The following is a 27,405-nucleotide window of genomic DNA, read 5'->3' as shown; positions in this document are numbered from 1 at the left end:
ACTGCCAAAGTAGTTCATGATCACAATTACAAATGCTCTCAATGCCTTGGGATGCAATTTGTAAAGTCTAGAGGCTTGAAGCTAATGAAGTATCCAGATGCTTTCCTAGCAACTTCTTTCCTATCGTGGACTTCAATTCCATCTTAAAAATAGTCTACCATTTTGAGAATTCACTTCCAGGAAAAGTCAGAAGGGGGATGATGCATACCTGACTCTAGAAGAGCCAGAAACCTACCCAGCCTCCCCAGTTTTCCCCTGCTGCCTCCTCTTGGCAAAAACCCCCATAATCAGAGATACCTGCCATGCTTGAAACCTTCGCTGGCATAGAGGAAGCATCTCAGAGTCAGAATTTCAAAGGTTTGCTCTACTGGGTGCCAAATGCATGTAACACCAGAGAAAAGACAGAAAAACTCTTCAACAAAAGAAGTCATTAAATAGATGGGCATAAGTAAGATGCCAGTTCAGTAAGATGTGGGGATAAATGCCCTTGGATAGTGAAGAGGCGACTATGTGTTTGAAAGACTGGAGCTTTTAGGAATTGTGTCCTCGAGAGCCAGCTTCCATTCTTTGCCTTCAGCAATGATCACCAGCATGGGTTATGCATCCACTGGGGTTTGCTTGGTTTTATCAGTTGCAATTAGATGTTCTTTATCTGCAACTTCTATTTTTTACTCCATATCTTTACAGGGGAGATTCTCTGAAGTAAAGCTATAGAATTAGGGCTATAGCGAGTGAGAGTACTTGGAGAAAGAATTATTAATCCCTTGTTGTCAAATTACTTATTGCTGCCATTAAGTCATCTGGATGGAAACCTGATACTGGTCTTGCCTAGAGGAAATAAGATAAGGGCATTCCTCCAGGGACTCTGCCTGCCTTCATCCTAAGGATGAACCTGGGCAGCATGTTACAAGGAGGCAGGCAGCACCCCAGCTGCCACTGTGCAACCACATTTTACAGACACAAGAAACCATGCTACCTCCTGGAACCAGTCCTAAGATCATGCCATCATGATGCCACATCAGTGGGCATATTCTCAGTTTATCAAGTGTTTTTACCTCCATTATTACATTTAATCCCTAGGAGATCCCTGTGAACTTTGTTGTTCAGTCGCTCAGTCATGTCTGACTCTTTGTGACCCCATGGACTGCAGCACGCCAGGCTTCCCTGTCCTTCACCATCTCCCGGAGTTTACTCAAACTCATGTCCATTGAGCCGGTGATGCCATCCAACCATCTTGTCCTCTGTTGTCTCCTTCTTCTCCTGCCTTCAATCTTTCCCAGCATCAGGGTTTTTTCTAATGAGTCAGCTTTTCACATCAGGTGGCCAAAGTATTAGAGCTTCAGCATCAATCCTTCCAATAAATATTCAGGACTGATTTCCTTTAGGATGGACTGGTTTGATCTCCTTGAAGTCCAAGGGACTCTCAAGAGTCTTTTCCAACACCACAGGTCAAAAGCATCAATTCTTTGGCTCTCAGCCTTCTTTATGGTCCGACTCTCACATCCATACATGACTACTGGAAAAACCATAGCTTTGACTGTCTGGACCTTTGTCGGCAAAGTGATGTCTCTGCTTTTTAATATGCTATCTTGGTTTGTCATAGCTTTTCTTCCAAGGAGCAAGTATCTTTTAATTTCATGGCTGCAGTCACCATCTGCAGTGATTGTGGAGCCCCCAAAAGTAAGTTGATCACTGTTTCCATTGTTTCTCTGTCTATTTGCCATGAAGTGATAGGACCAGATGCCATTGTCTTCATTTTTTGAATATTGAGTTTTAAGCCAGTTTTTTCACTCTTCTGTTTCACAGTTTCATCAAGAGGGTATCAAATCATGCTGTGGTTAACAGCTTTGATCTAGGTCACATAACTAGTTTGTGATAGAATCCAGGTGCAAGCTCATATATTTCTAATTTGAAATCCCTTGCTTTTGACCAAGCTCATCAAACCATAGCATTTCATCCTCAGAAGGGGTATAAGAGGTCACGTAGTCCTTTGTGCTTGCTGGAGAGCACACTGAGTGTCCAGACAGAGCCTTTCGTTGTTGGTGACACATTCTCCTGCCACTGTGGCTAACTTGGGGTTTGCGGGGTGGAGCCCAGCTAAAGTCTCATGACTCTAAGGATAACAGGGAGACTTTCACTCGCTTAGAGCATGAGTGTCACTATAATCAAGGGACACTGGGTTGAGGTGGAAGGTGGGCTCTATAAGTAGAGAAGAAAGGCCAGCATCCCATGAAAGTGAGTTATTAAGGGCCTGGCTAAGCATTTAAGAGTATGGCTCAGCTGGTAAAGAATCTGCCTACAATGTGGGAGACCCGGGTTCCATCCCTGGGTTGGGAAGATCCCCTAGAGAAGAGAAAGGCTACCCACTCCAGTATTCAGATCTGGAGAATTCCATGAACTGTATAGTCCATGGGGTCACAAAGAGTCGGACACGACTGAGGACTTTCACTTAAGCATTTAAGAAGCCCAGGAAGTGAGAACAGGTGAAGACAGAGTGGACAGGGAAAAGGAAGGAGGGCTGACTCTGAAATGGGACTTGGAATCACGACTGCTTCATGCCCCTCACTACGCCGTAGCACTGCTTTGAAAAGAGTTGGGCTTCAGCCTCAGCTGGAGGGTGCAGCCACGTTAAAATCTTTCCTTATGTTGGCCCCAGTCTCCTCTTGTCACTTCTCCTGGTTTGCATTAGCCCTGCTTTTTAAAGGGATCAAATCTGTTCCATCTTTCACTGCAGCCTTTCGACTTTTTGAAGGCAAGAATTAAATCTCATCTGACTCTTTCCTTCTCTAGGCTGAAAAATCCCAATTCTGACTGCCATTCCTCCTCAGTCAGTGATCTTTGGATTTTTATGTGCATGAGAATCACCTAGAGACCTTGTCAAATGGAGCAGACTCAGCAGATCTGGTGTGGGGACCCAGACTCTGCATGTGTAATAGCTTATGATGCAGATGCTTCTGGTCATTGGACCACACTTTGAATGACAAGCCACTTGACCTGTCTTTACCCTGCCGCATTAAAATCTTTTCTTATGTTGGCCCCAATCTACTCTTCAGGGTCGGGGTGCACGAATGAATAAGCCTCACCAGAGTGACCTGACCAGGGCAGAGTAGAACAGAGAAGCATTGTCCGTGTTGGGTCTCAGGATCCCTGGGGAATGTAACCTGGGATGGTTGTTCGGTACCCTAGGAAGAGGCTGGGGGTCGGGGCAAGAAGAACATGGCACCTGGGCCTATATATGGAGCAGATAGCGAGGGAGAGGGGCAGACTTCAAGAGACTGTGAGCCCCGCCTTGGGTACTAGGTTTCCATTTGTAGGAGTTGATAGGTATCACATTGAAAGGCAGATGTGAACTCTGAGCAGAAGCTAGGAGGGGACTGGATTCTAAGCCACTGTAGCTCAAGTGGAAAGAGTCAAGGGCAGGGGGCAGTGACAGCTGCTCTTAGAGGACTGTCTGGCCTTCGGAAGTGCTCAGAGTAGGGAGGGCACAGCTGGAAGGTGTGTGAGGTTGGGCAACCTCATGTTGGAAACAACAGTCTCCTCTTAGTGCCGGCAGAGTTCACAAGATTGTTTTTGATGAGGGCACAGGGGACTCACATAGAGCCTTGAAGCCACTCCCATTGGATACATCTACCACCTGGCACCTACTTGCCAGTTCTGATTTACTCGAACTGTTCTCAGGTTGGTTCCCAGTCGGGGGCGGGGATGACAAGGATGCATCCAAACCCCTCCCCTCTCCAGTCTCGGACCCCCAGTCCCCACTCAGTAGACAGAAGTCACCCAGGGCCGGAGACAGAGCTTCATAAGGGTGAGGGACTAACTGTGTTTCACTCTCATGAAAAGAGCGGGCTTAGGGCAAGAGAAGTGCACTTACCATCTTACTGATGGGCTTCCAGTTCCCCCTTGGATTTCTGGTCAGTGAGTCAGACGGGGACCCAGAGCTGGTATTTCCCGAACAGTAACTGCATCAAGGACAGTTCACTGGGATGACAGAGGGTGAGCCTTGCATGAAGAATACCAGCTCTGAAACTGAAAGCCAAGTATATGGCTTTGGAAAAGCCACTTCACCTGTTTGTGGAGTTTCCTAATCTAAATAAAAGGGAAAATAAAACTAGCATCTTCTGCGTCAGATTTTTGTGAAGATTAAATGACTTAATATAAAAAACTGCTAATTAGTATTTTTTTTGTCACCTAGGGATGGACTGGTGAACATGGTCTTCCCTGGTGGCTCAGATGGTAAAGGATCTGCCTGCAATGCAGGAGATCCAAGTTTGATCCCTGGGTTGGGGAGATCCCCTGGAGAAGAACTAGGCTACCCACATCCAGAATTCTTGACTGGAGAATTCCATGGACAGAGGACCCTGGCCGACTATAGTCCATGGTGTTCCAAAGAGTCAGACAAGACTGAGTGACAAGCACTTTCACTTTCTTTTTTCAGTGGATTGATGTTTAGGCTGAATTTTAAAAAAATAGTCATAACTGAGCTTCCATTTGATGAGGTGCTCAGTACCTGCCTAAAAGAGCTGGTCGCATTGCTAGGAAATCCCATCTTTAGTCGACCCTTGTGTGTTTCCTATAAGTCCAATTGCAGGTTCTCATCTGTACTTACAATGTGAGCCCTGGGGACACACTCCTGAGTCTGCTATGGGGGCAGGACCAGACCATTCTGACTCTGTCCCCGTCTTCTTCCTTGCAGAGGCAGGAGCCACAGGTAAATGCTATCTGGCTTTGGTCCCAAAGCCAGCTCCTCCACACCTGTGTTGCCTTCAAACACTGTCAACAGGCTTTCCTTGTGAACGGAGGGACACACCTCTGGTGGCTCAAGCCAGTGCCCTGAAAAGGATGCTGAAGGGAAAGTAAAATTTGCCGTGTCGTGGGGCAATTCCTGTATCTAGAGTTCTAGTTGGACTAGCCAAGCCTGGCTATTCCTGATAACCTTACTGTGCAGTCTGGGATTTCAGTTCTGATGTCTGTGAACTGAACTCATGGAATTTGTGTAAACCGCTGGGCTACGGCCTTTCAGATGGCCTCTCTAAATGTCTTGCATGGTCGTCTGTGACCCTCAGCTGTGTTCCATTGTTGATTCATGATCACCACTGAAGGTGCTTCTGTTTAGGAACATCTTGGAGTTTACTTGGGGAAAGTTTTCTAATACTCATCCAAGATCTTCACTTTGCTTTGGGTAGAGAGCTAGATCTATCCTAGGAGCAGCATTTGAGATAGTCAATTGCTCCTGCCTTCTTGAAACCCCCTCTTCCCCTGGCTCTAGGACACTATACTCTCCTGGGTTTTTTTGTTTTTTTGTTTTTTTCTTTTTTCACTTGTCTGTCCACTCCTTCTCTGCCTCCTATGCAGACTTGTCTTCCTCTACCCACTCACTAAATATTACAGACCCTCAAGTCTCTATCTGGACCATATACTCCATCCACTCTTCATTCTTTCCCTGGCTGACTTCATCAACCACCACCCCATGCTTCAGATATCATCTATGTGCATATGACTCACACATTCTTACCTCCAGCTTAGACCTCCTTTAAGAGCTTCAGACCTGCATTTTAACTTCCTCCTCTTGTAGAGTATCTTCCAAGCTTAAATTAACCATAAACATATATTTCCCTTCTAATTTCCTTTTTTTATTGGCATACAGTTGCTTTACAATATTGTGTTAGTTTTTGCTGTGCAACAAAGTGAACCAGCTCTATGTATGCATATATCCCCTCCCTCTTGAATCGCCTTCTTACTGCACCCCCCTCTCCAACCCCTTCCTAAAAGGTCGGCCAACTCTGGTTGATAGGCATAGCCTGCTCAGACCGTCCTGCAGTGTGATGAGTTGGGTTTTTGTCTTTAGCTGGTGAGGGGCACTGAATGAAATCCCTTACTTGTAAGTCCTGCCAGGAGGAGCTCTGACCCCACTGATGTCTTAGTTGGGTGCTCAGCAGCCAATTAATGAATGACTGAATGAATAAATGAGGCAAACGTCTGTGGTCCACTCGCCTTTATGCCATTCACCCATCATCTGTGAAGCAGCAGTGATGAGGAGGAAGGCCTGTGTAGACAATGACTTTAGAGAGATGACTAGGACTCTCCCTGCTCTTAGTCTTGGAGACAAAGTCAACCCAGCTTTTCTAAGTTACAAGAGAGTCTGGGGAAAGTGCTGTAGTAAAGGAACCTGATGACTACAGGAGGAGGGGATGTGCTGATGGGCATTGTGAAACACCTGTGAGTTTGGAGGATCAGAATCATAGCTTGTGGGCATTAGTATCCCTTCACCTCAGCCGAGTTCTGTGAACACAGGGCTGAAAAAAAAGGAGAAACTCAATTTTGTTTCATGAGAACAAATGGGTGTGGGTAGAGCTATCATCCCCTCAGCTAAACATTAAAGCCCCACAGACATTAAGGGAACACCTATTACAAGCCAGACCCTGCACTGACATGAGGAAGCAAAGATAAAGAAGGCATCATCTTGCCCCCGAGGAGCTTGCAGACCACTGAAGGAGACAGATGGGTAAACAAATAGCTAATACTGTCAGCACACTGAGATGCACCAGTGTTACAGAGTGTTAGCAGGATTTGGAGGGGAACTCTCCTGGGGCAACCAGGGAAGGCAGAGTCACTGATAAAGGATCAGCTGGTGCTGATGTTGGTAGAAAAGTAGGGATGGGCCAAGGAAAGGATGCTTTGGACTTCAGCTGCCTCACGCAGAGTTGGCATCCTTGGGAGGAATTCGCGGTAGTATTAATCCTGGACCATACTCCAGAAGGTTCACATAGGTGTCTGGAATGAGAAGTTGCCTCTGTCCCCAGGTCACTGCATGAAGAAGCCAGGCTTAGGCATTCTCTGGCTCCTGACTGTTGCTATGCCCTTAGCAAGTGGTTGTCTGGGAGGAGTAGGACGGGGAGACTGGGGGACTTGAAAGTTGAATTCAAGGCTTCTGACTTCTGAAACCTAGACTTAGAGTCAGAAAAAACCAATGGAATCCTGGCTCTGAGCCACGTAACTTTTAGCTAGTTCCTTTGTTTTCTCATCTATAAAATGGGACAATCCATAGATACTTTGGGGAACATTTGCAAGGATTGTCCAAGCTGGATCCATGAAATGGCTCAGCACAGGGCTGAGGATGGAGTAAGTGCCCAGTTCCCAGTTTTCCTTGACACAGAATTGAGTCAGTGAGTGAGTACTGGCAGAGCTGGTAACATCAACATTAAATTTCAAAAATGGACTTAGCAGATTTAAGTGTTTTCTGAATCCAAAGCAATTCTCTTTAATGCACTAAATTTCTACTCCACCATTTGTTTCATATAAGGTGCAAAATGAAAGCATTATGGTTTTTTCTTTAAAAATCTAGCAATTTCAGTTGTGCTACCCTTACATACGGCTGTTGTTTTCACCATTTACCTGAAAGAATTAAGCAGGGTTTGGAATAATTCCATGAGCCTAACGATCAAACTGTAGCCCCGTGGTTTGATCCTAGGGATGGTATGAGGGATCAAAATCATCTGCTCGATCTCATGAGAGGAGAAGGGTGCCTCCAGCACAGTAGCTGTGTAACCTCGGGCAGCTCACTCAGTTTCTCTGCACCTCAGTTTCTTCATATGCAAAAAAAAAATGGCTATAATAATAACCCCAACCTCACGAGGAATTAATGCTCAAAAGTGCTTAATTGGGTCAGTGTGTGTAGTGACCTCAGCACAGTGCCTGGCACATAGTTAGCACTCAGTAAGTGGAAGCTGTTGTCACTGTGATTGTGTCTAGTCAGGTATGTGAGCCTTTTCAATACCTTTCCTCTTCACCTTTGCCTCCAAGGTGCGTCCACTCAGAACTCCAACACTGTGGAGCCGGAGAAGCAGGTGGACAACACCGTGAAGATGGCCGGCGTGATCGCCGGCCTCCTCATGTTCACCATCATCCTCCTGGGCGTGATGCTCACCATCAAGAGGAGGTGAGTGTGGCTTGCTGCCCTGCAGACTCTGCCAACCCCAAGCGGCCCCAGCACCACCATATGGCCAAGTCCTTTCTCTGCTGACCACTTCCGAGCAGGGACCTTCTGGAACAACTGTTGAGGTTCTGAAATGTGGGGCCAGTTGTGGTTCATCGTGTTGGTGTCCGAAGGGTGCGTGCTGCCTGCATGGCGAGCAGCCGCAAGATGGCCAGTGTCTTGCGGGGCAGCTGTTCCTTGGTGTACGATGCTCCTCAGAGATAGCTGCTCTGTTGCGATTGGTCACATCCTCAGGATTACGGGGGAGCCGCAGGGACGCAGATGAGCCTACAAAGACAGACGCAGGAAAGCAGTGCTTCATTCCTTTCACCTTCATCCATTCCCTTTTTGTCTTTGGTCAAGGAACAGTGTCCCTCTGCATCAAAGGCTAGAGCCTCCGATGGTGTGACAGCCCTCAGGGAAGTCTCTTTCCTACTCCAGGGCCCAAAAAACCTTCCCTGCTGGATTGCTGGTGCTTGTCACCTCTCAGCAAGATATCCTCCTGGTGCCTCTGCTCAAGGCACAGTTATCTCGTATTGCACACATTGCTCACGAAAGCCAGGATCCAGGTTCCTTCCTGATCCCCCAAATTCATTACGCTGACATCTTGTGTTTATCAGGCATTCACAGGGCTTGAGGACCAGCCGGGGAGTTGCAGAGAGGAAAGGGGAGTATATATCAGGGAAGGTGGGTGAGTATCAGCTCTCACTCTCCCTGGGGTGCAGGGCTGGTTCTTCTAAATAGGGGGTCCTCCCACCTTCACACATTAGCCACTGTGTCCCCATGCCTGCTGCCCATCTCAGTTTCAATGCCAGGATTCCAATCTTGGTCTCCACCCTCCCACTCCCCAATCTGCCAAAGCAAACAAAACACTTATCTACATTATAATGACATGTGCGGCAACCTGCCCTGCCCCCAGTTTAAAAAGTTATATTTATATCCTTCAACAAACTATTTCACTCCTCAGCCTGAAGCTCTGGGTTTGATTACTCAGAGTTCAAGACAAGCCCAGTAATGAGGACTGGGGATGTGCTGCCATCCCTGGGAGAAAACCAGCTCATGAAACTTGTTCCACCCAGAACAAAGGGACAGAATGCCCCAAAGACAAATTCCAGCTTCTACTCTAAGGAGTCCCGTAAACAGAAATGCACAAAGTAAAAAAAATAAAGACTGTGTCCTTATTTCCAGCCATTGATTTCCAGTCTGCTAGTAACCAGCCTTCTTTTAGCCATTCTTGCCCAAAAATGTCTCTGTATGTCACATGGTTCCATTCTGAGTCAGCCAGGGCTTGCTTTGATCAGGACATCTTATTGGTAGGACCTGTTCTTTCTTTTCTTCTAAATATTTATTTATTTAGCTGGCTGCTCTGTAGCTCAGAGTAAAGAATCTGCCAGCAATGCAGGAGACTGGTTTAATCCCTGGGTTGGAAAAGATCCCCTGGAGAAGGGAATGGCACCCCACTCCAATATTCTTGCCTGGAGAATCCCATGGACAGAGGAGCCTGGCAGGCTGCAGTCCATGGGGTCGCACAAAGTTCAGACACGATTGAGTGACTAACACTACGACTACTACCCAGTCTTAGAAGGCTATTTTAGTTACAGATTGTGGGATCAAGTTCCTTGACCAGGAATCGAACCCAAGCCCCCAGCAATGGGAGCACAGAGTCTTAGCCACTGGACCACCAGGGAAGTCCCAGGATCTGTTCTTTCTTGACATGTCAGTTCTATAGGATCATTCCTTTCCTCAGGCTCCCAGCAGAATGACAGAAGAATTAAGATTCTCATCCAGCTACTGATTTTCTGGTTGGAGAGGCAAGGGAGAAGGAAGGTCCATGCTAATACTGGGGGTCAGGAGCCCCCAGAGTCGTCATCATCTGTGAAGCCAGGCTATGTGTTATGTCTCAGTGGCAAGCCAGCTGCTGTTGGATGAGGTCAAATGTGAGGTCTGATTTCTCTGGGAGGTAGAGAGCACGTTGCATGTATAAGATCCTCAATGCATTCTTAGAGTCTCAGATGCTTTAAAGACAGAGGTGAGTGTGAGAGAGTCTCTTTGAAAAAAGTAACTCATTTAATAGAATTGCATTCCTCTTTGATAGACCCCGGAGGTTCTTATTCTTTGCCACTGATTTGTAAGTCAGATATGCTCTTCCAATTTTGCTCTTTCTAAAGCCTGGCTTAACCCACGTCACCATCGTCTGTGAGCTTGTGAAGAAATTTCACTTCCCTCTCAACAGCTATTTCTGAAATGTGTGACTTTCCGGGAGGGAGGGAGGGGCTTTCTGGTTTCAGGATGAGAGCAGGAATAAAGTGAGCCCTTTGTGTGGTTTTATCCTTTTCTGAGTATCTTCATCAGCTGTCAGTTCTATCAAAACCATCAATCAGTCCCAATCAACAGGCATTACCTGATCACCATTTCTTCCCAAGAGGCAAATCTCAGATGTTGTGGCAGTGAGCCAGGGGGTGGGTGGGGCTGCCGATCAGCGTTTGCATATATAGCATCTTTTGGAAAAAATAAGACATTTTCTGGCCTAGTTGATGGTCATGTTTTACAAATGGGTATAGGGAATGGAAAAGGGAGGAGTGAAGAGGGGAAAGAGGGAGAAAAAGAGAGACATAAGCCTGCTATGTTTAACTCTTTCTACTAACCCCTTGCCCCAAAGGACAGTGAAGAGCCTGAGGGGTTCCTTTCCCTCTTCTGACCCCAACCCCATATGTGAATATGGGGAAAACCTCATTGGTCAATTGAGTCTGTCCCTAACTTACTTAGGGCTCACCAGAATGCTGACCACATGTTTTGTGTGCTCAGTTGCTCAGTCATGTCCGACTCTTGGCAGCCCACCAGGCTCCTCTGTCCATGGGATTCTCTAGGAAAGAGTACTGGAGTGCGTTGTCATTTCCTCCTCCAGGGGATCTTCCCAACCTAGGGATCGAACCCATGTCTCCTGTGTCTCCTGCACTGGCAGGAAGATTCTTTACCACTGTACCACCTGGGAATGCTGTCCACAGCCACCTAAAGGGAATATTTAATTAAAGGAAAAGAAACCCCAAAAGAATAGGTAAACCATCACAAAGCAGAGTCCTAGGGTCAGCATCTCTTCAGTGTCCCTTCGTGACCTTGAGTTAGTTTCTGCTTCCAGGAGCTCTCAGAAGTTGAATGCCTGCCACACTTCCTGCACTGGCTTGAGCTGGGTCTTCACTGTAACCTCCATGGACATGAGCCTGGTGGCTCCCTTTCCTCCAATCCCAGTGGATTCAGCTGACTCAAGGTCTTCCCCAGAGCTGCAGCCAAGTGTTTCCAGTCCACTTAAGATGCTCCTAGTTTTCCCCTGCAGGCCCTGGGGCTTACCTGTCACTGTCCACAGAGAGTCTTTCTCTCATATTAGGTGTTGTGTGTGTGCTATACTGAACTAGAAAGGGCTAAAGATGCAGATGACCAAGGAAAGGGCTTAGTGAAATCAATTTACATTTAGAAGACTGGGCAAAGAGAAGGGAAGAGAGAGATCAGCATACCCTGAGGAGTGTGTTGTTGTTTGGTTTTTTGTCATGGCTGGAGGGCGTATGGAAAGAAGCAAGGTTGCAGAAGGGGATGTGAGATGTTGATGATCCATTTAAACAGAATTCCCTTCGAGTTTGAAAAAGAGGCAAATTCAACTTTGGACTTCTTTTAATAGTACCTTTGGATGATACAGAATCAGGGCTGCATATGTTTGGAGGGTTGCATGGGCATTATAAGATGGAACTTGGAGCCCCTTCTGACAGTTAACAACCCGTGTGGTTCTAGCCAAGCTCATTGCAAAGCATCCATTCTTAGGCTGTCACTGTGTAATGTCTCCATCCTTTTCTCCTGGCTTCTCTGTCACGTCTAGACCTCAGAAACAGTCTAGAATGGATTCATGCAGGCCATCATGTAGTAAAACACACTTCCTCTTCATGCGTGCCCTGTTGAGTCCTGAAATGAAGAAAAACTGTCATCTCTGCAGTCCTGGTCATCGTCTTCCCTGACCTCCTTCCTTCGAATTCCTTCCTTCCTGGATATCCTCTCTCAAAGGAAGGGGCGCCCAAGGAGTTGCTAGACCACCTCTCTGGTCCCTTGGCTTAATGTTACAGAGCCCTGGGCGCCTTCAGTGTAAATTGAGGTGGAAAGCTCCAGCCTTAGTGCCTTAACCCAGGGCTCCCCAGCCTCTGGACTATGGACCTGTCAGACCAGCAGCAGCATCAGTTTAGAAATAAAGTGTACAATATATGTAATTCACTGAAGTCATCCCCAGACCATCCCCATACCTTCCTGGAGCATGGAAAAATTTCTTCCACAACACCAGACCCTGATGCTAAAAAGGTTAGGGACCACCACATTAATAAGTGTATCTTGCTGGTTGAAGGTGTTTATTAGCCACTCACATAAGGAAAGTTTGATGTTGAAATGTTTGTTTGTAGGATATGGACATGTAGCATATGCCTACACGCTTCCTATCATCGTTTATTCCTTGGGATACACTTCCTGAAGTTTGAGTGTGGTTCTCCAAGGCTTAAGGCATAGTGATACCCTTCTGATTGGGGAAACATGGAGCCAGGTTAAGCAGGATAACTTGGTAGATCTGAACTTCAAGACTTGTGTGTATTCTACATGAACCTCTCCATCCCTTTTCAAATGGAAACTAGGCAAATTTTAGGCAGATAGTTTCAAAATCCTTCACCACACACAGTTCCATCCTCCCCCATCTCCTGGTCTCCTCTCCCTGCCCAGCTCTTCCTGGTCCAGCCTAAACTTACTGCCAGTCATACTTTGCCTGTTCAGACAGTACCTTTCCCACGAATGCATTTGGAGTGCCTTGAGTTTGAGGTATGAGAGTCTGCTTTGAGATAAACGTGCATCTCTTGCTGTACCTTGATTCTCCGTGTCTGCCCTCCAGTATTCTTGCCTGGACAATTCCATGGACAGAGGAGCCTGGCAGACTACAGTCCATGGAGTTGAAAAGAGTCAGCCATGACCGAGCACCTAACACTTTCGCCTCCCACTAGCTCCCAGTCTAAGGAGTATAGACATCTTGTTAGCTGTGTCCTGGGATACGGAAAAACTGGGTCTGAATCTCTACAGCCCCATGCATCTGCTGCTAACCTTGGAGAAGCAGTGTTTCAAAGCTCAGCCTTTGCTTTCCCATCTGTGAGATGCAGCCAATTTCATGTAGCTCCTCTAAGGATCAAATGAGCTAATGGTTGGGATAGGCTTTACTCCCTGTACCTTCTAACAGGACTATAGTGCATGATATCAACAGGGATATTCATCTCACGCAGGACCATCAAGTGCACCAAGTCAGCTCCAACCCCGTCACCAGTATGCAGAAGGCAGTGCTGCCGTCAACACACACGCTCTGACCTAACTGATTTGTTTCCCATTTGAACTGCTGCACCTGCTGCCATACCCTGATTTTAATTCAACAACTAATCATAGAAGATAGGACTCTGTTTTTTGAAAAGAGGAAACTGAGATTCCTATCTTCTATGATTATTTGTTGAATTAAAATCAGGGTATGGGCAAAGTTGAAATACAAACACAGGCTCTGTGACTCCAGGCCCCTTGTTGTTAATTTCTGTCCTAGCAGTGCATGGAGACTGGTAGAAAAGTGAATCCTGGAATGGGACAGAGGTGACCCAGACTCATACCATTTCCTCCTGTTCTCTGCCTTGGTGCACGCTGTTTCCCTGAATCAAATGTCCAGACATTTCTCTTCACCTGCAAGGCTCCTATTACTCTCTCTCAGCCCCAAGTTCTTCTGAGTATAATTCCTTCAAGTATTACCTGCTGTAAGCAGTATTCCTACAAGCACCCATCCCGAGAAGATCCAGTGGTCCCCCAGCTCCATGCAGCCATTGTGTCAGATGCATAGACTCCAGTTGGTCATTTATCACACAACACGCTGGTTGTAGTTTTGTGGACTGAACTGGCCTGGGACAGCAGGCCTTCTGCTTTGGTCCTCTCTCACCAGAGCTCCACTGCCCTGTATCATCTGCTCCTAGATACCTACCCTCAAAGTGTTTATGGTCAAAGCTAAAATCATCAGCTCCCCACCAACCTGTTCCCAATCGTGTGTCCCCATCTTAGTGACAGGTGCACCCTGTCCATCAGCCAGACCAATGGGATCCCATCACCCCAGTACTGCTGACCTTGCATCTTTACTTTCTCTTGGTCACATCATCTCCTCTCCTCCTCCCCACTGCCTCCTCCCTGGTGGAAGCCTGTATGGCTTTGCTGTAGGAGTTTCCTCCCCACCCTCCTCCTCTCTCTCTGACTCTGGCCCCACCCCTCCAACCCATCCTCCACTCTGTAGCCTAGGTGATGTTTCAGAAATGAAACTTGTGCTCCCAAACCTGCATTCTAAAATCCTTCATTGGCTTCTCCTCCCCAGTGTCAGTGGTTCATGGGGAGCAAATGAGGAATGATGCACATGCTTATTAGGTCATCCAGAGAGCTGTGAAGCTCTGCTGCCCCCTTGCTCACAGTGATTCTGGCAGACTTCCTAGAGTCTCCCCCCACTCCAGTGCCTTAGCTGGCAAAGTTTCCTCCTCTTTCGATGCCTGTGTGTTCCTCAGTTCCATCTGGCCAGACCCTGCCCATGTTTAAGGTCTAATGTGAAAGACACCTTCTCCAGTAAACCCTTTTGACCTTCAGTCTAGACACAGTCTCTTCACCATCTGGGGTTCTCTCTATGAGGATCCCTGTCATGTTCTGCCTTACACTTGTCATTTGTATTCACAGCTTTTCTTCTTCAGTGGACCATCGGCTGCCTGTTCTTATTCATCCTTGTCACAAATGTGCCTTGCAGATACTGGGGATTCCCTAAAAACATGTTGAATCCCAGTGAAATGAGAACAGATGGAGTCCACGATTGCATTCCATCTCTCGGGCAAGAAAGCTTCACTCTGATTACAGACCCAAATATCAACATTGAGCGTCAAGGGTAAACCCAGCCCTGTGGTGGGAGGTGTTAAGGCTGGAAGGACAGCATGTGAAAGATGTACCATGATCTGAGATTCAGGGAACACCTATGTATCCAGGAACAACAACAACAAAAAAAAGACAGGCAAAAGGGAAAGATAACTACCGGGTCAGCCAAAGAGGCAGGGTCACTGTTAGGTTGGACTTTGTTACAGGTGACAAAAGTGAAGCGTGTAGAGTCTAAGGAAATTGCCCCAAATCACGTAACTAATAAGCAGCAGAGCTGGGTCTGAAACTTGGCCAATCTGGTAACAGAGTCTACCCTCTTAGCACCACCTAACCTGGGTAACATGTAAAACAGGATTTGCTGATAACGCTGAACTGCATGACATCGGTTTGAATGGTTTGTCAAGATGGGAAAGCAGCCCCAAATAAATTTTTTATCTTGTTTTGTCCACCCTATTCTAAAGTGCACCACACCCTGGGAGGTTAGTCCTTCTTCTGTTTGCACTCACTTGGGTAGCCATTCAAGCTGCTGCTAAGTCGCTTCAGTTGTGTCCGACTCTGTGCGACCCCATAGACGGCAGCCCACCAGGCTCCCCCATCCCTGGGATTCTCTAGGCAAGAACACTGGAGTGGGTTGCCATTTCCTTCTCCATTGCGTGAAAGTGAAAAGTCAAAGTGAAGTCACTCAGTCGTGTCCGACTCTTAGCGACCCCATGGACTGCAGCCTACCAGGTTCCTCCGTCCATGGGATTTTCCAGGCAAGAGTACTGGAGTGGGGTGCCGTTGTCTTCTCCAATTCAAGCTAGAACCTTGGAAAGCGAAGCGTCAGTTGCTCAGTCGTGTCCAACTCTTTGCAGACCCCATGGACTGTAGCCCTCCAGGCTCCTGTGTCCATCGGATTCTCCAGGGAAGAATACTGGAGTGGGTTGCCTTCTTCAGGGGATCTTTCCAACCCAGGGATCGAACCCGGGTCTTCTGCCTTACAGGCGGATTCTTTATCATCTGAGCCACCAACCTTGGAAGTCTTAAAATGCTCACATTTAATCACCTATTGCTTTTGTGTTTTAGCCACCTTTCACATTCACCTCTTCTCCTTCCTCAGGGCGATTTCAAGATCTGCCCCCAACATCTCTTGCTTTGACTCTTAGAGCAGCTTTCATGACCCCAGTCCCTCTCTCCTCCAACTGTTTTCTCAGACTCCTGCCAGAATTGTCCATCTAGAAAAATATTTGGCCACTTGGTCCTTTGGGTTCTCCCTGTGACCTATGGTGTTGAGGGCAAGCAACTTAAGTTCTTTGGGAACTAGGCCCTGCCAACATCTTTTTTTCCCCCCCAAACTTTAAGCTTTTTGTTTTGTGTTTACAAAGTTGTGATAGTTTCAGGCTAACGACAAAAGAACTCAGTCATACATAGACAGCCTTTCTCCCCCAAACCCGCCCCACCCCCCGCTCCCATCCAGGCTGGCACATAACACTGAGTAGACTTCCATGTGCTGTACAGTAAGTCCTTTTCGTTTATTCATTTTGAATATACCTGCCGACATCTTGACGTTTCCACCTTGATAACCAACCACCCACCCATTCTGTAGACACGTATTCAGCAGCCTGGAAGTACCCTCCCTCCTACTCCATCTGGGTATTCCTTGACTTTACAACTGAAGAATCACAGACTTTAGGCCAAATTACCTCTCCCCTCTCTACCCATTACCCCCAAATATGGTCCCACAGCTCCTTGTGTTACTGCCTCATACCATGTATCACTCCAGACGATAATAGCATAGTGCTTGTTAAAAAGGCTCTTAAAGTTAGATTTCTTAGATTCTGATCCTCGTCATGTTGCTTGGTGTTGGTGGTAGTGGTGGTTTATTCGCTAAGTCATATGTGACTCTTGTGACCCATGGACTGTGGCCTGCCAGGCTCTGCTGTCCATGGAATTTTCCAGGCAAGAATACTGGAATGGATTGCCATTTCCATATGTAAACTTAACCTCTCTGAGCTTCACTTTCCTCACCTGTACAACAGAGATAATAATACTTCTAATGAGGATTAAATAAAGTAGTTCACATAAGATACTGAGAAAAACATCCATTTCTGCTTTATTGACTATGCCAAAGCCTTTGACTGTGTAGATTACAATAAACTATGGAAAATTCTGAAAGAGATGGGAATACCAGACCACCTAACCTGCCTCTTGAGAAGTCTGTATGCAGGTCAGGAAGCAACAGTTAGAACTGGACATGGAACAACAGACTGGTTCCAAATAGGAAAAGGAGTACGTCAAGGCTGTATATTGTCACCCTGCTTATTTAACTTATATGCAGAGTACATCATGAGAAACACTGGACTGGAAGAAGCACAAGCTGGAATCAAGATTGCGGGAGAAATATCAATAACCTGAGATATGCAGATGACACCACCCTTATGGCAGAAAGTGAAGAGGAGCTAAAAGCCTCTTGATGAAAGTGAAAGAGGAGAGTGAAAAAGTTGGCTTAAAGCTCAACATTCAGAAAACGAAGATCATGGCATCTGGTCCCATCACTTCATGGCAAATAGATGGGGAAACAGTGGAAACAGTGTCAGACTTTATTTTTTTGGGCTCCAAAATCACTGCAGATGGTGACTGCAGCCATGAAATTAAAAGACGCTTACTCCTTGGAAGAAAAGTTATGACCAACCTAGATAGTATATTCAAAAGCAGAGACATTACTTTGCCAACTAAGGTCCGTCTAGTCAAGGCTATGGTTTTTCCAGTGGTCATGTATGGATGTGAAAGTTGGACTGTGAAGAAGGCTGAGCGCTGAAGAATTGATGCGTTTGAACTGTGGTGTTGGAGAAGACTCTTGAGAGTCCCTTGGACTGCAAGGAGATCTAACCAGTCCATTCTGAAGGAGATCAGCCCTGGGATTTCTTTGGAAGGAATGATGCTAAAGCTGAAGCTCCAGTACTTTGGACACCTCATGTGAAGAGTTGACTCATTGGAAAAGACGCAAGGAGATCCAACCAGTCCATTCTGAAGGAAATCAACCCTGGGATTTCTTTGGAAGGAATGATGCTAAAGCTGAAGCTCCAGTACTTTGGACACCTCATGCGAAGAGTTGACTCATTGGAAAAGACTCTGATTGTGGGAGGGATTGGGGGCAGGAGGAGAAGGGGACGACCCAGGATGAGATGGCTGGATGGCATCATGGACTCGATGGTCGTCAGTCTGAGTGAACTCTGGGAGATGGTGATGGACAGGGAAGCCTGGCATGCTGCCATTCATGGGGTTGCAAAGAGTCGGACACAACTGAGCGACTGAACTGAACTGAAGGTACTGAGAACAGAACCTGCCACATAAGTGAGCTCCTACTATTTAAGTGGCAGCTATTAATTATCATCTAAATTGTATTTCTTGCCTGACTCTCCCATCAGACATACTGGCTGGATTAAGATGGCATTTGTCTTTCTATCTGGCAGTTGGCAGAGACAGTCATTTAATAGGCCCTTAAAAAGTTTTAGCTGAATTACTGGTGGAAAGATGGATGAGTGGATGATGGATGGATTGTTGGATGAATGAGTAGGTGAGTACATGGATGAACATATGAGCGTGTGGAGTTATGATCTAAATGGATAAGTGGATGTACAGATTTTTAAGGCGGTGGGTAGATGGGTGGAAGGATGGGTGGATGGAGGCAGATGGATGGATGGGTGGAAGAGTGAATGGGTGGGTTTAAGAAATGGATGGACAGGTAGATGGTTAAATGGATGGTTAAGTAGACAACTTAGTCTTGTTTAAATAGTATGAAACAAGGGGAAGCTATGCCTCAAGTCATTCTTGTCAGCCAGCTGAAAAGATTCGGCAGTATGTGATTTATAAAGTTTGGGGTTTTTTTCTAAGCACAGCTGTCTCCCTGCTCAGAATCTTTGGTCTCAGGCAATCTGTTACTTGCAATATCACTGTATCCTTGTAAATTTAGACCTTCAGTAAATCTTTTTCAAGCCTGAGAGAAAGGACACATGTATACTCTGTTTTGATCACAGAGTAAAGAACTATAATCCTTGCCCTGGAAGACCCTGCAATTGAATTTGGAAAACAAATTCAATTAATAGACGCTTGCCAGTTTCTATCATTCTGGGGTTGCCTTGAAGCTTGGTCAAGGATCGCAGTGGCTTTTGGTGACATCCAGGATAACTCAGCCACGTGGAAGAGGTGAATCAAAAGGGGAGGAAGCATGTTGTTATGAAGAAGTGGCCAGGCAGAGGGGAATCCTGAAGGTTGAGAGCAGACCACCAGAGGTCGTGAATGTTGAGACCCAGGAGTGCAGCTTGGAGCTGCTGGCAGTGACAAAATCCTGGCTCAGCATGGAGGCCATGCAGCTGGTCCCCAAATACCCAAAATATTAGCTCTAGTGAGGGGTAACCTCATAGCATGCAAATGAACAGAACTGAGATCGGAATACTGGCCTCTCCATTCTCAGTCCAGTGTTCTTGACAATATAGAGAACAGAGATGTCTGTGAGTCTTTATCAAAAGGAGCCTGAACTCTCTGCCCCTGAGGAATCATATTCCCAGGCTCTGGTCCACAGAGCCCCCAGTGAAGAAGAATGCCAGCCTATACTATGTGGGCTTCCCAGGTGGCACCATTGGTAAAGAACCCACCTGCCAGTTCAGGAGACACAAGAGACTTGGGTTCAATCCCTAGGTTGGGAAGATCCCCTGGAGGAGGAAATGGCAACCCACTCTAGTATTCTTGCCTAGAGGATCCCATGGACAGAGGATCCGCACAGGCTACTGTCCATGGGGTCGCAAAGAACCAGAAACGACTTAAGTGACTTAGCACAACACAGCACATGGTTGGTAGAGGGGATTGGATGACTTGTGTGGGCTGTTCTAGATCCTACCCATCGTCGGAAGTTCTTCGCCCCTTTCTCCCATCTGGGGCCACTGTTCATTTGGCCGAAGATATTGAAGTTTTATGAGTGACCAGATTTGCTGGCTGTGGTTTACCCACTTCAGCCTCCCAAGGAGGCTCAGAGCTTCCCTTCTGTCAAGGTGTCTTGGCATTCAGATATCACTTTCCTTCTGGACCTATAGAATTTGGCTCTCCTGATAAATGAGAGAAAGCCTAGGGGTGGGCTTACCTTGGGGGCTTTGGCCAGTTCCTACTTAAGAGGGGGAAACTTGGGGCTCTGAGGTCATGTTCCCACCCTGTGGATGTAAAGACCACATCTTTCTGTGTCAACAAAACTGGATAGCAGTTGAAATTAACCACAGAACTCAAGATGGGAGCAAATTATTCTTGCCTACTTAGATGAGTCTTTGAGGACCTGAATTATTCAGCAAGTTTTCTCAGTCCACAAATGTATTAGTTATTGTCAGTATAATTAAGTCAGTAAAAGAAAAGTGTTCCTATTTATTTTCCTACAGAACAAGGAAAGTTATAACAAAGGGAATATTATAGACTTACTTGAGTTTTCCTTTTTTTTTTTTTTTCTAATTGTTCAGAAGCCAAGAGCTAGAAGAGACATCAGAGAAAGACTGCAGGCAGTGATTTTTCAACCATTCTTTTGGAGAGTGGAATCTGTTTTTTAGTCATGTGAAATCTTAAGTGACATGCCAATTTATGAAATAGATTAAAATGGAGAAGCTCTGCCTTTGGTGGCTGGCAGAGGGCCAGCAGCCCTACCTGTTCAGTAACCCCACACGCTCCCTCATTACAGTGAGTCTGCAGAATCCTGAAAATGCGGTGTTTGAAAATTCGTGATTTAGTTCAACTCACCTAAGAATCAGATAATAAAAGGAAGGCGCAGAGAGTTTATTCAAGTTGTAGTCTGTTCAGACTGATGTTTGCAAGTCTTCTCTTTTAGCGCAGTGCTCTTTCATGATGAAATCTGAGTGCTTTTCCAGTTTTCTACCAGTAATGTAACAAAGGACTTCCCAAAATTTAGTGGCTTAAAAAAACAAGCCATGAAATTTAGTGATTTTTCTCATAAATCCGCACTTTGGCTAGGGTTTGCAGGGGATGACTTGTTCCTGTTCTATGATATCCAGGGTCTTAGTTGGTAGAATCCAGTTGGCTGGAAGTTGGCTGGAAGCCTCTCTCTGTTCATACAGTCTTAGGGCCTCTGCGTGTGGTTTCTCCACATGGCCTCTTCTGACCACAGCAAGCTTGGGATACTTAGCCTTTTTACATGAAGGCTCAGGCCTCCAGGTGAAAGTTCCAAAGACTCAGACAGAGCCACAAAGCTTCTATTTGTCCTGTGCTAGAAAGTCCCAGAATGTAACTCCTCCTACATTCTATTGGTCACCTAAGGCCAACCCTGATTCCGTGTGGAAGGCACTGCCCTTGGACATGAGTGTTGGGAAGTTTGGATCACTGGGCAGCCACCTTGGATGCTGCCTACACACTTTCCTTGCTTTTGGTGTGATCGTATGCATAGATTCTGATGTGGTTTAACCTTAACAGAGAAGTCATTATTTTTTCCCTTAGATCTTAGGAGCACTGTCATAAACTAGTTCTAGAAGGCCACAGAAATCTGACTTAAGACCAAAACATCACAATTGCCAGGAAACTAGTTTTAGTAACCATAAGAATTTTCAAACCATTAAAATGGCCAAATGCGATCTGGCTTCCTCCGCATGGATAGTGAGTTTCTCCATCACAGGAGAGGTCTCCTTCATTTCTTCTGCCACTGCAAGGGTCTGCTTCTCAAGGACGCCGACGAGTTGAGAAACCTGTGTCTCCTTGAGCTTAGGGAGTAATACTATGTGCATTTCTAAGAACCAAGATTTCTTATAAATCTAATTCTTGTTTGTTTGTCTTTTCTTTTCCCCCACTTTTGGACATTTCCTTCATCTGACTGCCCATCAATATATAGAAGAAATGCTTATTCCTACTCCTATTACTTGTAAGTATCTACCTGGGGTGACTTTGCTTTGTGCCCTGTAAGGCAACCTGTAGCATGCATTTCCTGCACCAACCAAGTGTCTGTTGGTTTCTCATACTCACTTCTGTCTAAGTCATCTGTAGCCGCAGCGTTTTGATTTGCCTCGATGTTTTCCATTTGAAAATGCACTGTCGCTGTTCATGTCTGTTCTGTTTCTTCCATCTTGGATCCCGCCCCTCGCCCGCCCTTTCTGTTTTTGGAGCCGTGAAGGGCTGTTTCTCCTTTGTCGGTATAATTCTCTAGTTAGAAATCCTCCAGTTCCAACAAGAGAAAACCTGATCCTCCTGTAGAATTTGCACACATAAAACAGAACCACTGATCTCAGCAACTTCAAAGCCCATTTATGTCTGCTTGGGAAACGTATAGCCCTAAGGGCTGAAAGATTAGAAAGAAATTCATTGGCTATTTCCACTATTTCAGGAAGTCTGCAGGGAATCGTGGCTTTATCTAGAACCAGCTTCACAGGTGACAGAAACATCCAAGGTCTTTCTTTGGGGCTAGAATTCTCTCAGTCTAGTGTTTATCATCAGTTCCATCATGTTGTCCGTGCATTTTGCTGGTAGTTATAGATGGTTGCTTGTCTATAACAATTTTATTTTTATGGTTTTTCTTATTACTCAACCAGACATTTTCACAACGTGAGGGTAAAGGAGAAAAATTCCATAAATAGATCCTTGGTGATGAAGAGTTAGAAAACCACTGAATTAGTCTCACATTTCTAATAGGCATTTCCCATATTTGAAAATTCAGGTCCAGGGAAGTATGTGAAGTACATGAAATCACGCATCCAGTCATCAAGAGAGAGGGATTAAAACTCAGAATGTCTCACTCCTTGTCAAGTGTATTTTCCATCGTTCCATGTCTTGCTCCACCTCTGGCAAGCCGAGCCTTGTGAGAGAGACCATATCTGTTAGTGATCATCTGCTGAAGCCTTCACAGATGAGGAGGGAGCCAGCCTCCCCATCTCTCTGCTCAGTATTTGGGTCCCTGGTCAATAGGTCCATGCAGTGAGCAGATGAGATTCTGGGATCACCACCCTGATGTTATATAGGAACCAATGAACCCCAGCCACCAGCACCAAAAGTACCAGACAGCCTGCTTCATTTGTTCATTCATTCATTTGAGAAACATGCATTGAACATGCACGTTATGACCCAGACACTGCGGATGGAGAGATGGCCAGGACTTTGAACCCTACCCTCCTGTGCAAACCTATCAGAGACAACTAGCCCAACATTAAATACTTGAAAGCTCAGCTGAGAGGTAACTGCGGGTATATGTACTGTAGGGTATGGGGACACTTAGTTGTGTGACTGATATTTTTTAGTGGGCAGGGGATAGTTATCAGTGCTTTTAGAGATGGGTTTATCTAGGGCTGAAGAACTAAGAATTCCGAGCAGGGAAAGCAGTGTGTGCAAAGACACAGAGGTATGAGACAGTATGGGCTATTGTTGCCATCGCAGAAGACGTCAGAGTTCTGGGTTCAAGTTACATCTCTGTCACTCACCAGTTACATAGCCTTTAGCAAGTTTTCTGAACTTTTTCAGCCTCTTTCCTCTCAACTCTAAAATAGGGATAATAGTGCCTAGCTTGTAGGGAATGAAGAATTTTGTAAAGTGCCTTGCAAATAAATTGGCACTCCTGCAATGTAAGTTTTCTTTTGTTTCCCCTTTCAGAAACCATAAGGAGTCAGGGCTGAAGTGGTGGCCCCTGATGGTGCCTCTGGTCTTCTAGAGATTCTTACAGGATCAGTGTGCTTACATTAGGTATGGGCATGCAATGCCTTCTGGGCAGCTTGCCCTCTCAGTCTGTTAGCCAATGTACATAGCACTGTCTGGAGGCCCACTTTGTACCATTCTCTGTGCTGGGCCCTGTGATGAAATCAAACACGAATGGTATGGAGATAAAGAAGAAGACACACAAGTACTTGTACTTCAGGTTGCAGTGATAAGCAAGGGTCTTTGAATTAGCGCAGACTTGGAGTTCTCAGTGACAGATCCTAGGGTGTGACACTCATGCCAGCTCAGGAATGCTGCTGCTGCTGCTAAGTCACTTCAGTCGTGTCCGACTCTGTGCGACCCCAGAGACGGCAGCCCACCAGGCTCCCCGTCCCTGAGATTCCCCAGGCAAGAACACTGGAGTGGGTTGCCATTTCCTCCTCCAGTGCATGAAAGTAAAAAGTCAAAGTGAAGTCGCTTAGTCATGTCTGACTCTTTGCGACCCCATGGACTGCAGCCTACCAGGCTCCTCCATCCATGGGATTTCCCAGGCAAGAGTGGGGCATAATTAAAGATTCAGAGGAGGAGGAGAACTGGCAAAGCAGACAGAAAGGTAAGAGGAGAACCATGGAGAACCAAGTGAAGTCCACTGCAGAAGGAAGACTTGACAGTAGAAGGTGCTGCAGAGAGATGGAAATGGAGGGCTTGGGCATGGTCCTCGACCAGCAGAAGTCACTTGTGCAGGTCCTGGGGTAGCCTTGAGGGAAGAAGCCAGCCTGCCTAGGGCCGATGAGGAGGATAACTTCTTAACCACTGGGCCCTGAAAGAGGAGAAGCATGAGACTGGCCAGTTGAAGGGCCAGAAAGTCCTGGAATGTATATGTAGAGGAGCCCGTGCAGAATGGAGTGGCTGAAGATGCTGGAGGTGGGGTACCCAGAGAAAAGGAGGATCTGGAGGCTAAGTGGCGACAGGGAGCCGAGGAGGGTGTGTATGACCGGTATTGTGAAACCAAAGGATTGAGGGATGCATGTAGATGGTGAAGGGTGAACAGAACGGAAATGATGGACCCCCTTGGTCTCCAGATTCAAGATCCATTTGGCCATGTCTTAGGCAGAGACCCTGCATGGGTGCTTTAAACCGTCTGTGTTCAAATTGTGGGCCACAGACCTGCGGCACTGACATCGCGCAGGAGCTTGTTAGAAACACAGCACCCGGGACTTCCTGGCAGCCAGTGATGGGGACTCCTCACTCCCAAAGAAGGACGCACAGGTTCCATCCCCAGTCAGGGAACTAAGGTCCCGCACGGTGCAGCCTAAAACAAACAAGCAAAAAACGAAATGCAGCACTTACGTTCCCAGCTCAGGTCTTCTGAACTAGGACCTGCATTGCGACAAGATCCCCAGTTCATTCATGTGCACCTTTAAGCTTGAGAAGCACTGCCTTACCCAGTCTCAGTTGTCTCATCTATTAAACAGGAAAAATAATACCCTCCTCGCAGAGCTTATGGAGTCACCCCATCCCTCTAAAAGCCTCGAAATCATCCACTGAAAGAGAAAGCCTCCGACATACTTTGGCTCAACAGTGAAACTCATATTCAATCCCCAAGTTTTTGTGGAGTTCCCACTTACATGTCAGGCACTGGTCAAAGTTCTGGGATATAAGAGTTAGCTCAACAAACAAAAGTCCCTGCCCACATGAAGAGTTTTAGTGGGGGGAGACAGAGAAAAAACACCATATATAAGAAAAGCAGTATAGGTGTTATGTGATGGCCAAGAGAGGTAAGGCGAAAAACAGATAAACTGTAGAAAGAGAATGTAAAGTGTGGCTGGGAGAGGAACAGAGGAACGTGTTTTCAAAGCCAAGAGGCCCTCAATGTCTCTCCCACATTGAAAGGTCCCATACACAGGATCAAGGGTCCATAAACTTTTTCAATAAGGAATCAGTAGTAAATATTTTTGGCTTTATGGACTCTCTGTTGCATCTGCTCAACTCTGATGCTGTAAGCAGGAATGTGTTCCAATAAAATTTTAATTAGAAGATTCAGAGGGTGGGCCAGATTTGTCCTGAGGGCCATAGTCTTCCTATCCCTGCTTTTGAGATAGAGAGAGAATGTAGTTCAAGATTCATCCTGTTTTATGAGCTTCTATGATGTACACTGGTGGCTCAGACAGTAAAGAATCCATCTGCAATGCAGGAGACCCAGATTCAATCCCTGGGTCGAGATGATCTCCTAGAGAAGGGAATGGCTACCCACTCCAGTATTCTTGCCTGGAGAATTCCATGAACAGGGAAACCTGGTAGGCTACAGTCCATGGGGTTGCAAAGAGTCGGATACTACTGAGCAACTAACACACACGCGCACACACGCACACACACACACACACACACACACACGTACATAATGTGTTGCACCCTTGCATGGCAGCTGGACCAGCCTAGAAGGAGGCTGGTGGCTATGTTGTTGTTTGTTGTTTTTTAGCTGGTGTGATGTGTGTGGTTTATGTAATGCTCAGGGAAAGCCTGTGAGGTATAGTTAATGTGTTGAGTCTGTTTAGATATTGAGACTGAGGTTTGAGGACTTGTGTATACACACAGCCAGGACGTGGCAGAGCTTGGGTTTGAATCCAGGAGCCCATACCCCCAAGCCCTGCCCATCCTTCTCATTTAAGACTTCAGGGCACCTGCCTGGACTGTGTGCTTGGAGGGCCCTTGGCCAGGCTGTGGGAGGGCCAGGATTTGAATGCAGGTTTTTCTGCCTATACATCTTCAGTTCTATGCAGGGACAGCAGTGCCTTGCTCAGGACAAGTGGCAGCTGTTCCTGGCTGGCAAGGAGGCCCTTGAGGCAATCCTGTCTTTGCTGTCCAGGGGACTTGCCATGTGGTCAGAGCTGAGGGTGCTGGGCTGCCAGATCAGTGGTAGTTGAGGGGTTAGAGGAAGAGGTAACTAAAAGGAAGTTAATGTCCCAGGTAAACAGAGCTATAAATAGAAGGCACTTTGGGATCTAGGGGCAAAAGAATCTAGAGTGGAATCCTTCATTGCCTGGTACACATTTTAAAAACAAAAATAATGTGGGTTTTGGTGTCAGACTTAGATCACAATTTAGGTCTGCCTCTTCTGTCCAGTTGTTCAGTCCTTGCGCTGTCACGGAACCACCGAGCCTCAGTTTCTTCATCTGCAAAATGGTAATAGCAACTTGCCAGCATTTTCATGAGGCGTAATGAACAAGCGTTATCTGTAGAATGACTGGCACAAAGTAGGTATTTTATAAAGAGCGACTGTTACTCCTCACATCCTGAGCTAACAGAACTGCTTCTCTCAAATTCCTTTTTGTCTTTCTGTTGTAACACAGCAACCAACAACTTCAGCATCTGCTTTTTAAAACGATACTAAGAGTCAGCATGTGTTCACAGGTTAATTTACCTCAAGGCATGTGATGGGCACAGTAATTGTTTTGAACAGAGACGTTTTAGTGTAGTCGTTGTTGAAAAGGCACGAAGGTGTTTACCAGCCGTTCTGACAGAGAGCACTTAACTGTTTCACTTTGCCTTGTTTGGGTATCACAGAGGAGGGTACCGCCTGGGTTGGTCTCTGTGTGCAGACACTCTGGAATGCTTGGACATTTCACGTCCTTTCGCTTTCTCCCCATTCCAGCATGTGTATTCATTTGTTTATTTTGATTGGGCTGTAATGTTATACAACAACGTGAATCAGCTCTACGTGTACATGTAGCTTCTCCCTCTTGAGCCTCCCTCCCACCCACACCCATCCCAACCACCTAGGTCATCACAGAGCGCAGAGCTGAGCTCTCTGTGCTATACAGCAGGTTCCCACTTTAAATCCTACATTTTTT

The 27,405-nt window shown here is 46.3% G+C and overlaps 1 protein-coding gene across 1 annotated transcript in view; it reads left to right on the top strand.

Annotated features, from left to right (window-relative positions):
* PTPRT (protein tyrosine phosphatase receptor type T) overlaps positions 1–27,405 on the top strand; it is a 1,166,895-nt gene that overhangs the window by 981,573 nt on the left and 157,917 nt on the right. Inside the window, exons 14-15 of the mRNA XM_042230145.2 lie at positions 7,801–7,936; positions 21,768–21,797. Of these exons, the coding sequence (XP_042086079.1) occupies positions 7,801–7,936; positions 21,768–21,797 (166 nt within the window). The remainder of the gene's footprint in view (positions 1–7,800; positions 7,937–21,767; positions 21,798–27,405) is intronic.

Source organism: Ovis aries, chromosome 13 (assembly GCF_016772045.2).
Source record: "Ovis aries strain OAR_USU_Benz2616 breed Rambouillet chromosome 13, ARS-UI_Ramb_v3.0, whole genome shotgun sequence".
NCBI classification, from domain to species: Eukaryota; Metazoa; Chordata; class Mammalia; order Artiodactyla; family Bovidae; genus Ovis; species Ovis aries.
Note: the sequence above shows the minus strand (reverse complement) of the source record. Positions and strands in the feature narration are given on the sequence as shown.